General features: G+C 44.0%; 1 protein-coding gene across 1 annotated transcript; it reads left to right on the forward strand.

Moving 5' to 3' along the window:
- The first annotated feature begins 7,818 nt into the window (after positions 1 to 7,818).
- On the forward strand, positions 7,819 to 8,784 carry LOC100947185 (olfactory receptor 2AT4-like). The gene has a single exon (XM_003781359.1). It carries the CDS (start codon positions 7,819 to 7,821, stop codon positions 8,782 to 8,784), a length of 966 nt encoding a protein of 321 aa, XP_003781407.1.
- The last annotated feature ends 4,770 nt before the right edge of the window (positions 8,785 to 13,554 follow it).

The following is a 13,554-nucleotide window of genomic DNA, read 5'->3' on the forward strand; positions in this document are numbered from 1 at the left end:
AACTCAAGAGGAGAAGAAATATGCATTTACCAGAGATTTTACTTTTTTTACTTTGTTTTCTTCCTCATGTCCCAAGAGTCCTTCCTTTCATTTCCTTTCTGCTTAGAGAATTTTCTTTAGTCATCTTTTTAGAATAGATCTTTAAGCAACAAATTCTCTTAGTTTTCCTTCATCTGAGAATGTCTTGATTTTTCCTATATTACCAAAGAATAATTTTGCTAGATATAGAACTCTTGGCTATACAGTTCTTTTAGAACTTGAAAAATGTTCTACTTTTTTCTGGCCTCCATAGTTTCTGATGAGAAATCTGCTGTCATGGAAATTATTTTTCCACTATGGGTAAGATGTCATTGATCTCTCCTGCTTTCAAGATTTCTTCTGTCTTTAGTTTTCTGAAGTTTGACTATGATGTGTATTAATGTGAATTTGTTTGGGGTTATCCTCCTTGGGGCTTACTTCTGTAGATTTATATTCTTTGCCCAACTTGGGGACTTTTCAGGCATTATTTCTTTAAGTACTTTTTCATCTCTACCTTCTTTCTTTGCTTCTTCTGGAATTTCAATGACACTAGATTTTTTGTGGTTACACAGATTTTTTGTGGTTACATTTTTGTTGTGGTTACACAGGTCTTTGAAGCTTTGTTAATTTTTTAAAAATCTATTTATCTCTTTTTAGATTTGGTTATTTTTGTTATTCTGCCTTTCTCTTCATTGATTCTCCTTCTGTTTCTCTATTTTGCTCTTGAGCACATTCATTAAACTTTTTATTTAGTTTATCATAATTTTCAGCTCTAAAATTTTCATTTGTTTGGGGTTCTTTTACATCTTCTATTTCTTTAATGAAATTTTGTTTTATTTATTTCCAGTGTGTTTTTTATTGTTCGTTGAGAATTTTTATACTGGCTGCTTTAAAACTTTTGTCAGCTAATTCTCTGACACTGTGATTAAGTGATTAAGGAGGTTTGGAGGATTGAAATGCCTTATTTCAGCCTAGCACAGATGGAAGTTTAGGCTCCCCATTTGGCCTTTGCTGGTGTGAGTGTGGGGTGGCACTATAGTTTTCTCTGTGGTATTTGGCAGGTATACAAAGATTATTCTCTAAAAGTTTCCTGTCTTGCTGAATGCTTCCATTCTGGCCTTTTGTCCAGACAAAGCATCCTTTTGTTGGCTTTTTTTTTTTGAGACAGAGTCTCACTCTGTTGCTCCAGGCTAGAGTGCTGTGGCATCAGACTAACACACAGCAATCTCACTCAAACTCCTGGATTCAAGAGATCCTCCTGCCTCAGCCTCTCAAGTAACTGGGACTATAGGTGCCCACCACAACACTAATTTTTCTACTTTTAGTAGAGATGGAGTTTTGCTCTTGCTTAGGCTGGCCTCAAAGTCCTGAACTCAAGCAATTCTCCTACCTTGGCTTCCCAGAGTGCTAGATTACAGGCATGAGCCACCATACCCAGCCTGTTGGCTTTGTTTTCTTTTTTTTTTTTTTTGTCTGTGCCTGTGACATTTCCAGGTTGCCACCTTCTTCAACTCCAAGTCTTGGATTTATGAAGCAACAGGAAAATCTTGTGAACAAGCTACCGTATTTTTCTTTGCATCCCAAGGCTAGCCCTTCTGCCTCTTTCTTTTCACCTTTCATAGTCTTTTGTTTGATTTTATATATAATATCCAGGGTTTGAGGTTTTACTTAGTGAAAGGAATAGGAGAACATACATCTACTCTATCTTCCTGAAAGCAGAAATTTACATTGTTTAATTTCATCTTTTTTGTTTTAAGGATTTCTTATTAAATTTATCACTATGTGAAGAATAAAAAATTATCTTCTAATTCCATGACTGAGATATTTTTTTAAATTCTAAAAACTTCCAGAAAAAAGAGATATCTACAAAGGAACAAAAATCAAGTTGATATCTGATTTACTAATAGGAGCGATGGATTAAAAACTCAAAGGAGTAATATTTTTAAAGTATTGAAGATAACTTTAACCTACAGTTCAATGTCCAGGTAAATGTTCATCAACAATATAATGGCTAAATAAATTATTTTATATTCACACAATTACATACTATGCATTATAAAACTATACTCAACAATATGAATATTATAAACACAGTGCTGAAAGAAAAAACCCCAAATGCAGAAGAGCAAGTACTATATGTAGAAGTCACTGCTGGTACTCCATCTAGCTGTTGTGAATGATAGCTGCTAACAGCTCACAGCTGTATCATTTTCTAGAGAATTGCCTTCAAGTAATGGAAGCCTTTTCACTGAAAAAATGTCTGGCAGGTTATACCCTTTCCCTGGGATAGCCCTTAGTGATAACTGATAAGGGGATATGAGGTCACCCCCCCCACACACAAAGTAGGACAACTCTATAGTGTCTTTCATATTCCAGAGCACCTGTGGAATCAGGCTCAACTTCAGCTGAAAATTCATCTTTGCCTAACTTCTTCTCCGGCCCTATCCTGCTTCCCTTGCTCCCTTACAGGTTGTGCCTGAAAGCACTCCCACAATAAATCACTTAGGCAAGAATCCCTTCCTCTGGCTCCTTTTCCAAGAAACCCAGCCCAAGTCCGTGCCAGGAGCAGTTATTTACTATTTGGATGGCAATGAGGACCTTATCACTGATGGGAGACTGACAGTTGCTTGCGCTATAGCAATGTGATTGATAAGACTTTCTACCGCCAGTAACTGGCTGAGACCTAGATAAGGGGGCTGAAGCAGGTCATGCTATCTCTGATGTTTTAGAGGTATGGCAGAGGTGGAGAGTATGAGAACTATGGGATTGCTGGGTGTTGCTAAAGGGCATTAATGTATTGAAAGGTAAATAACAGACTCAGATCTATTAATCTCCAAAGCAAAGAGAAATGTGAGAGTCAGAGGAGCTCCATGACAGTAGCTACAGCAGAGGGCAGACTGTGCTGAAGACTAAGCAAAAGGCTCAACTGCAAAAGTATTACAACTCTGTAGAAAGCTCAATGCTCAGAGTATCCTCGGAAAAAGAGACATTAGACAACCAAGTGGGCAGGAAAATGTTTGGGTCACCAGCAAAGCAGGGGCGCCAAAAATACTTCTAGAAAGAATTCAACTTTTGATATTTCAAAGCACTATTCAATTAGGCCATCATTGGAAGTCTCAGAATTTGACTGGACTTTCTTACACCTACTTTACAAACTAGGGTTCTTGTTTTATTTCGAATAATATACTATATCTAAGTAATAGAGACCGGTGCTTAGGGCCAAAAGGGCAGTGTTTTCCAGGCCATAGAACTTGTCCCAAAAGGTCTTCCTCATTTCACAGAAGGAGCAATTCAGACTCAGAGAGGTTAAGTAATTTGTCTAAAGTACATTACAACAAATATGCAAATCCAGGGTTTTCTAACTTTAGACCTTATACCCCTAACCACTAATGAATGAATACTACAGAGCACAGGCCTGGGAATGAGGACCTAGGACTGAATTTCAGCTCTGATATGAAACATCTATGTTAGCTTTGTCACGCCATTTCACTTCTCTGGTCCTTAGTTTCCGCCCCTTGGGCTGCCTATCTCCCCTGGCTATTCTGAGGAACACACGGGATAATGTCAACGAAAGATACTCCATTGGTTGTAAAGTTCTGGAACCCATGGGGGCTATTAGCAATGTTGTTCTCATTATTCTCAAATCCCAGGGGCAAGGCTCCTCCCAACACATGCTTGAGGAGGGGCTGAGAGGGTGATTCTGGGATATTGGAGGGGGGAGGACATAGAGCCTAAGGAGCACCATCTTAAGGGAGAAGGCCCCAGAAGACCTGGCTGAAGGAGGGGATAAAGGGCTTAATGGGCCATAGCTGTTCTCTCTGAGGCCAGGTTTGGAGACACAAAGGGGACAGCACAGGACACAAAAGGGTGAACAGGATTTGGCAGGTGAGTGGGCTGAGGGTAAAGTGCTCAAAGCTCAGAAGAGACTGGGATAGGAAGACAGGCTCAGAGAGGTGGGGAAATGTAGACCCTGGGCCAGGGATCCAGAAAGACAGATTGGGTGAGCACAGAGGCAGGTGCCCAGGATCCAGGTGTCTGTGAGCACTGTGAGACCTTTGGCCAGGTATCCTGGCAGCCCTCAGCAGTGGGATGCATTCACAGATGAGATTCAAATCAGCTTGGCCAAGGCTTGCCCATGGGACGACAAGGCTGATGACGGCAGGAACCATTGAAAACTCGAGCAAACAATGAGCTCCTTCATGCGCCAGTTTCTCTGTAAGCCTGTCTAGCCATTCTCCACATAAAGAAAATCCTATGAGGTCACTGATGATGGGAAAAGGCTCAGAGAGGAAAAACTAACTTGCTCAAGGTTATGAGGCTGGAGGCAGGAGCAGGGATTGACTCCCAAGTCCACACACCTAAACACTAAGGTGCACGTGACATAGTGAAGGTAAAGAGCCTGGCTTCACAGCAGGTGCTCACTCAGAGGGAGAGCCCTCGCTCCGCTGTCCATGAGGGGCATGGAGCAGGTAACCCCTGTCTGTGAACCGCCTGCTCTGCCAGACTCAGAGGAGACACTCAGAATGGCTGATGGAATTGGAAATGCGGAGAGATTTTTTTCCTCAAACCCCTAACTGTACAGATGAGAAAGCCACAGCTCAGAGGCCTGAAGTCACAGCCAAAGAGTGGCAGGGCTGGTCCAGGAGCCAGGACTCTGGGTTGCCAGGCAGGACTCAGTCCCTTGTAGGATGGTGGCTCCAGGAACAGACTCTGTTCCTGTCACACTTCACCAGCATTGGCCTTGGATGAGGGACTGTCCTTCTCTGGTCCTCAGCTTCTTTAGAGTAGAAGGGGCATAACCACCCCCTGGCAGTGTGTGATGAGGGGAGGTGATGTACACAGAGAGTGGGTTGGACATTGGGGTGACTGGTTTTTCTGTCCTCCTCTCTCCCCCTTGGCTGTAACTAGCTCATAGTCCTAACACGGACTATCTGCTGGGGCAAGTTCTGTGCCCTGGGAAACAGTGTGCTTTTGGTCCTAAGCACAGGAATATTCTTTTAATATGTTTTATATTTGATTATGTCGTACATAATTAAAATAAAGCAAGAATCCTAGCTTGTAAAATAAGTGCAAGGAAGTCCGGCCAAATCCTGATATTTCCTTTGAGGAGTTAGGTATGACTGAAATAGCAAATGCTGAATTCCTTCCTGAAGTATTTTGGTTCCCCTGCTTTGCAGGTGACCCAAGACTGGCCTGGCTGCTGGGTAGTCCAGAGGCCACCACCTCTCTACTGGGGTCTCAGCATCCAGGTCTCTCTCTGCAAAGCAGTGGACAGAGGAGGGAGGAGGAGAGGCAGTTGGATTGGTGGCCTCTTGGGGCCCCTCTGCTTTTGACCCTTTGAGTTTCTATCCCTCAAACCCCCACCTCAGCCTGACCTGAGACTGTCAGATGAGAGTGCAGCAGTGCCCAGAGCACTGTGGTTCGTACTGCTTTGAGGAAAGCTTGGCTACTGAATCTGCGGGGACGGGGTCCTAGCCAACTGAGGGTTAACCCTTTAAACTGGCGTCATGGATCAGCTCCTATCCTGCTCAAGGGGGTAGCCTCCAACATTATCTTTCAAAGAAGACTCACACAGAAGATCTTCTGCCCCAGGCTCATTCTAGACAAAGCCCTTGCCAGTCACTCCCCCCAAACCTGGGAGCCAGGCTGCATGACTCATGATCTAAAATAACAACAGAACAAACCAGGAAACTGAGGGAAGGAGGGCTGGGCTGTAATTGAAGATACATTTTATTTATTTGTTTTGTGACAGTCTCACTCTGGGTAGAATGCTGTGGTGTCACCATAGCTCACAGCCACCTCAAACTCTTTGGCTCAAGTGATCTTCCTGCCTCAGCTGCCTGAGTAGCTGGGACTACAGGAATGCACCACTACACCCCACTAGTTTTTCTATTTTTTAGTAGAGATGGGGTCTTGCTCTTGCTCAGGCTGGTCTCAAACTCCTGAACTCAAGCAATCTGCCTAACCTCTGCCTCTCAGAGTCCTAGGATTACAGGCATGAGCTACTGCACCTAGCCAATTTTTTATTTTTATTTTTATTTTTTTTTTTGAGACAGAGCCTCAAGCTGTCCCCCTGGGTAGAGTGCCGTGGCATCACAGCTCACAGCAACCTCCAACTCCTGGGCTCAAGCGAGTCTCCTGCCTCAGCCTCCCAAGTAGCTGGGACCACAGGCGCCCGCCACAACGCCTGGCTATTTTTTGGTTGCAGCCGTCATTGTTTGGTGGGTCCGGGCTGGGGACTCGAACCCGCCACCTTAGGTGTACATGGCTGGCGCCTTAGCTGGTTGAGCCACAGGCGCCGAGCCCAATTTTTTATTTTTAAGAAAAATAAAACCTTTTCTCAGATCTGATGTTCTGTGACTCTAGGACATGAGAGGATTTTTTATTTCTTTGTTTGTTTGCTTTGCTTTTGTCTTAGGAAAAAAGGGAATGTATATGTAGTTTCAGGGAAATCAAAGAAAAACTGCTGATGGAAGGAATCACTGGAGTCCACAGACCAGTGATATGGATATAAACATGAAGCGGAGTGGACCACCCGTCAGAGGGTCTTCCTGAAGCAAAACCAGCCAGTATTTGCCTCCGCCCCAATCTCCCACTCCAGAGAGCCTGAGCTCATATGCACTCAACACCCCTCAGGGTTTTCAGGACAACCTCTGACACATGCTTCTGTCTTTGGGCACCTGGAGCTTTCAGTTCTCTGGGTCCTTTCTAGTAACGCTGGCTCTGATGACTGCTCCTGGTGGCTCTAAGCTGGTGAAGCCAACAGCAGAGGGGGCAGGCAGTGACTAAGCAGGACACCTGCAGGGCTGAGCAGCAGGAGGAAGGAAGGTAAGAGAGCTATCGGGTTGTGCCCAGAGTCATTACTTTGGCATATCTGTGAAAAAGTCTACCTTCAGCTTAGGCTCCATCAGGAGTGAATTTTCCAACAGAAAATATTTGCTGCCCCCATCACCAGAGTCTGAGAGGCCCTCACACAGAGAGGGAGGGGACCCAGGGGACTCAGCAGAGAGAGGCAGGCAGAACTGTTGCACCCAGATAATGCGTAGATGGAGCAGGCAGCATGTTGCAGAAAACCATGGAAAAATCAGCCTTCCACTAATGTCACTTTCCACTAATGTCATTTGGTGGAAATTTAAGCAAATGTAAAAGAAAATGGAAGAGTGTAGAAAGGGTAGTGTGGGCTGCGGAGCTCTCGCTATGCATGGACCCCAGGTATAGCTAGATCATCTATGCATAGACCCCAAATGTAGCCAGATCAGCGATTCTCAACCTGTGGGTTGCAACCCCTTAGTAACAATGAAAATACATCCTGCATATCAGATGTTTATATTACGATTCATAACAGTAGCAAAATTACAGTTATGAAGTAGCAATGAAAATAATTTTATGGTTGGGGGTCACCACATGAGGAACTGTGTTAAAAGGTCATGGCATTAGGAGGCATTAGGAAGGTTGAGGACCACTGAGTTAGATCATCTGTGGGGGGATTGGTATTTCACTCTATGATCCTTCTCCTAGGACTTAAGTCCTGTAGTGGAAGCAGCTTTATTTACCTTCTCATAGCTGTGCACACCACAGGGACTTCCTACATATTTGATGGAAGGAGAAAGGACTGAACCGTGGGTTAAGGTGGAAGAACTAGTATTGAAGGCCACCACCAGCCCTCTAAATTGGGCTGTAAATGATTGAGATTGCAAAAATTATATCGTGAACTCCACAAATTCTCATTTCAAACTCCTGGATTTCTGGTTTCCAGATGCACTGGCTGCCTGTCACCCTGACATCCAGCTCTGTGCTGCCATGGCTGCTACAGCCTGTAATGGATCAAAGGCCTCTTCTCCTGTCTTCTATCTGGTGGGCATCCCCTCTCTACAGGAGTCCCTCTTCCTCCCAGTCTTCTTCATCTTCCTGTTCTTCTACCTGCTCATCCTGGTGGGTAATGCCCTGATCCTGGTGGCTGTGGTGGCAGAGCCCAGCCTCCACAAGCCCATGTACTTCTTCCTGATCAACCTCTCAGCCCTGGACATCCTCTTCACCACATCCACCGTCCCCAAGATGCTGTCCCTACTGCTACTCAGGGACCACCTCCTCAGCTTCCCTGCCTGCTTCCTGCAGATGTACCTGTTCCACAGCTTCTCCTGCTCTGAAGCCTTCATCCTGGTGGTCATGGCCTATGACCGCTATGTGGCTATCTGCCGCCCACTGCACTACCCTGTTCTCATGACCCCACAAACCAATGTTCTGCTGGCGGCCAGTGCCTGGCTCATTGCCCTCCTCCTGCCCATCCCGGCAGTGGTACAGACCTCCCAGATGGCATTTGGCAGCACTGTTCACATACACAACTGCTTCTGTGACCACTTGGCTGTGGTCCAGGCCTCCTGCTCTGACACCACCCCTCAGACCTTCATGGGCTTCTGCATTGCCATGGTGGTGTCCTTCCTCCCCCTTCTCCTGGTGCTTCTCTCCTATGCCCACATCCTGGCCTCAGTGCTTCGCATCAACTCACAAGAAGGAAGGTCCAAAGCCTTCTCCACCTGTAGCTCCCACCTCCTGGTGGTGGGCACCTACTACTCATCCATTGCCATCGCCTATGTGGCCTACAGGGCTGACCTGCCTCTCGACTTCCACATCATGGGCAATGTGGTGTTTGCCGTCCTTACACCAGTTCTCAACCCCCTCATCTACACGCTGAGAAACAAAGATGTCAAAGCAGCCATCACCAAGATTGCATGTCCCCAGGACCCAGGGCATTCTGGGAGCCCATGATCCTTGTATGTAGCTAATTCTGCTCCCAGGATACTAGCTCCTGAAGAACAGAAAACATCATCAAAAAAGCTTTTTGAAGGAAAAATGGCTTATAGCAGTACATAATATAACATTGGGGCTTCCATATCCACTAACAAGAGACTAAATTATACAATCAACTCTTGTGTGGAAAGGATTAAAAATGTCAAATAAACTATAAAACAAATATTCTTAAAAATATCAGAAACATTTCAATATATTCAAGCTAAAGTTGTAATAAACATGAGAATACAAAGAGGTAAGTTATTAAGACATGGATAGATATATAGTCCAATGAAACAAAACAGAATACATAGCCCAGAAGTAAAGTCATAAATACACAGATAATTTGAAATATGAGGGAAATGACACTATCATTGTGGGACACAGGCATTGGAGCTATCTGGTATCCATATATCAAAACATTAAATTTGTCCAATACCCTGAGGAAACACAAAAAATCAACCCCATTAATGACCTAAATATGAGAGGCAAAACTGTAACATTATGTAGAAGACTATAGTAGTGCCTAATTTGGAATGGGGACATATTTCTTAAACAAGATTTTAAAACTCTACCCAAAGGGATAATGTTGACTGCTTTAGATAATGATGGCTACTATGACATTCTTGTGCCTAACTTTTCTCTAATTCAAAACATAGAATCTCTATTTGTCAAAAGACAGCCAAAAGAGAGTGAAAAGACAAGCCACAGATGGAGAAATTCTTTATAATTCGTATCACTAACTAAGGATGCAGGAGTCAAATCAATAAGAAAAAGATAGTCAAGACTTTAGAAAAATGGGCAAAGTACTTCACAAGAGAGAATGTCCAATAAGTATAAGAAAAAGTGCTTGACCAGTTTGATGGAAGTATTTCAGATTGTGTGTGAAAACCCCGCACTGTACCCCAGTAGTGCCTTAATGTACATAGTTACCATTCAATAAAAAAAGAAAAAGAAAAAGTGCTTGACCTTTTTAATAATAGAAGTGCAAATTACAAGTATAAGTAAGCCAGGAAAGGTGGCTCACTCGGTGATGCTGGGAGGCTAAGGTGGGAAGATCCCTTGAGCTCAGGAGTTTGAGACCAGCCTGAGCAAGAGCAAGACCCCATCTCTAATAAAAACAGAAAAATCAGCTGGGCATGGTGGTGGGCATCTGTAGTCCCAGCTACTCAGGAGGCTAAAGAAGGAGGATGGCTTCAATCCAGGAGTTTGAGGTTGCTGTGAGCTAGGCTGACACTGGGGTACTCTAGCCTGGGCAACAGAGTGAGATTCTGTCTGAAAAAAAAACAATAAGTAGATGCCACTAGAAACTCATGGACTAAAATATCAAAGCACAACGATGTGACAGTTGGTGAGGATTTGGGCCAATGGAGCTCTCAAACATTGATTAGTGAGAGTGTTACTTGGTATAAGCACTGTGAAAAAATGCTTTATCACTATCCTGTAAGGTTGCAGACATGTACTCTGCAATCAGCACAGCAGTATTTCTCTAATTTGTGAAATGTTCATAAAATGTAACACTATCCTGCAATAAAAACGAAGGTAACCACATGGAGAAATCTCAGATGGTGTTGAGTAAATGATTCAAGACTGGAAAGGATACATACAGTAACATGACTGCTGTTCTATAAAGTTTAAAAACAAAACAGAACTATACTATTTTATTAACATTTATGGTGGCCACAAGCTGCAAAGAACAGAGAATATTGATAATGAAAATCAGAATCATGGTCACTTCTGTGGGAGAGGGAGGGGCTGTACCCGGGGAGAGGTGCTAGAGGCCGGTGAGCTGTCGTCAGTCCTTCTTTCTCACCTAGTGATGATGGCATGGGGCTCGCTTTGAAATGAAACTGTAGGCCCAGCACGGTGGCTTGGGCCTGGAATCCTAGCAATCTGGGAGGCTGAGGTGGGAGGATCACTTGAGCTCAGGAGTTTGAGACCAGCAAGAGCAAGATCCTCTTTCTACTAAAAATAGAAAAACCAGTCGAGCATTGTGATGGGCATCTGTACTCCTAGCTACTTGGGTGGCTGAGGCAAGAGGATCACTTGAAACCTAGAGTTAAAACTCTTGAACCTAGAGTTTGAGGTTGCTGTGAGCTATGATGCCAGGGCACTCTACCCAGGCCAACAAAGTAAGACTGTTTCAAAAATTAAATATGTAAATAAATAATTTTTTAAAATGAAACTGGATATTGAGGTTTTGTATATGTTTATTCTTTATAAACATGTATTTCATGACAAATTCTTATAAGGTGTCATTCCATCAAGCAGAGGCTATAGCAGCTGTTCTCAATGTTTGGTCCAAGTCCTCCCACGGGCACAATGGACGGTGGTAGTGTCACATTCACAGTAAGCATCAAGCTGCTCAATACAATTCTTCCCATTAGTTCACACATTTAAGAAGCCCTTCCTGAGCATTTGGGAGCAGCTATACCACGTGGAAGAAGCTAGAGACACAGAGATCTATCAGGACAGTCACTGCCCTCAAGAGGCTCACAGTCTAGTGAGGGAAACAGATGCAGGAACGTGTGGGAGGTGCCCGCTCCCTGTCAGAGGGAAGGCAGAGTGCGGGGAGGGGAGCACAAAAGGTGACGTTCACTTCCAGGTGAAAATGTCCCCCCCCCCCCTGCCCTGATGGGGCCTACAGCACCTGCTCCTGCTTCTTTGCACATCTCTTAGCACTAACCATGTGGTGGATGTGGGCTGATGAGAGGGAAGAATCCCTGAGCCGCCCCGGGGTGGAGGGAAGGAGAGGTTTCATTCTAGTGCTCCCAGGATGCAAGGGTGGTCCCCATGCTGCTGCCTACTAGGAAACACTGATGCTTAGCCTGGACGGCTCTCATCAAGAGATGGAGTTTTGTCAGTTAAACCCAAAGGACTGTACCACTGAGTTGCCTTCAGGAGTCACACACATCAAAAGGAATCAGATGAGGGCAGGGAGGAGCAAAATGAGAGTGCTCCCCAAACTGACAGTGCTCCCCAATTGCTGGAGTGGCAGGGTGGAACACTACACAGGAAAGTGGATGGAGCAGGAGGGGGCATTTTCCTGCGTATCTCAGAGGGAAGAAAATAGTCATTAGCAAACTGTGATAATGCAGCAGCCTATCGGTGTAACTTAGAGCCAAGACGACAGCAGAGAGTGAGAATCCCAGCAAATAATAATGAGCACCTTCATAAATAATTTTTAACAGATAGGCCTGGTAGCACCAAGGCCCCACTTGAGTTAGGTCTGCTGTCTGAGGAGGCCCCTTTAATAATGGTTATACAAAATTATAACAATTTTAAGACAAGATTATGAGAAACAGCATTTTTTAGGTAAACTTTTTTTCACTTTTTAAAATTTCAGGTTAATATGAGAGTACAAGAGATTAGGTTTGCGTTTGTTAGGTAAAGCCCCTATTGTAGTTGTGCCCCTCACTCAAGAAGGGCGCCATCTGCCCCTACATTGTCACAGAAAGGCATTTTTAGTGAATTCCAGTCTCCATTCCTGCTCCCTCCACCTGTTGCATCCCTGTTAAAGAAACCATTTTCTTTCTTTCTTTCTTTCTTTCTTTTTTTTTTGAGACAGGGTCTCAAGGAGTGGCCCTAGGAGGAGTGCTGTGGCATCATAGTTCACAGCAACCTCCAATTCTTGGGCTCAAGTGATCCTCCTGCCTCAGTTTTTCTATTTTTAGCAGAGATGGAGTCTCACTTTTGCTCAGGCTGATCTCAAACTCATGAGCTCAAGTTATCCACCCAACTCGGCCTCCTAGAGTGCTGGGATTACAGGGGTGGTAAATGTTTTCCACTTTTAATTAAACTTTTAATATAAGCAAACATATATATTCACAGAAACATATGTATTTGTATAATATATAAATATGGCTGTATTGTACATAAATATAACTATATAGATATATTTCCACTCTTAGAGAAACAGTAGCATACTATAGTATCGTTGTGCACTTTGATTTTAAAAACTTAATTGGCAGTATATAGAGATAAAGATTGTTGTTCCAGATGGGAAAAATAATAACACTGTACACTGTTGGGAAGGATTCAGTAGAGAGCAAAACTTGGTGGTGGAGGAGAGGGAAGGCTGGTTGGTGGGATTGGCTTTAGACAGGAACACGAAGACTTCATCCCTGATAGCGGGCAGGAAGCGGGCAGAGTATGGGGGTGCAGAGACTAGGGGGTGGGTGGCTGGGATGTGGAAACTGTGGCGTTTCCCCCCCGATTGCTGAGTGGCAGTGAGAAGATGTTACTGGAGGGCTGAGGAGAGAAGAGAAGGTATGAAAAAGTCATCCAGAAGAGGTGAGGGAACAGAGCAGAGACTTGACAGGTAGGCCTGGTAGCACCAAGGCCCCACCTGAGTTAGGTCTGAGGAGGCCTCTTACATTAAACTCAGATGAGGTACACTTACATCAGGACAATGCTTTATTAAAACTGATCTCATTTTTACCACAGAGTATGGTACTTATCCTGAGTCATAGTATTCTGAGTAATGGTCCTAATTTCAATGATTTTCTCCAGGGGAGATTTTTTTTCAACCACTGGGATAATTACATAAGCCAACTTGTTCTATGGGCAGCGACAATCTGTTTTTTTAATCTGTTCATTTACCTGTTCCCACAAATGGCTACCGAAACTCCTTGGCAAGAAAATTTAAACTGTCAGCCAAATGACATAAAATGTCATTCATATGTTAAGTACGTATGTCATGAACCTATTATGTACTATATTTTATACTTCCTTGTGGCGGGGGGGGGG

This window comes from Otolemur garnettii, unplaced genomic scaffold (genome assembly GCF_000181295.1).
Source record: "Otolemur garnettii isolate 467f Iridium unplaced genomic scaffold, OtoGar3 scaffold00001, whole genome shotgun sequence".
NCBI lineage: Eukaryota > Metazoa > Chordata > Mammalia > Primates > Galagidae > Otolemur > Otolemur garnettii.

Coding starts and splice junctions, on each gene's coding strand:
- LOC100947185 (XM_003781359.1), top strand. CDS start 7,819: ATGGCTGCTACAGCCTGTAATGGATCAAAGGCCTCTTCTCCTGTCTTC.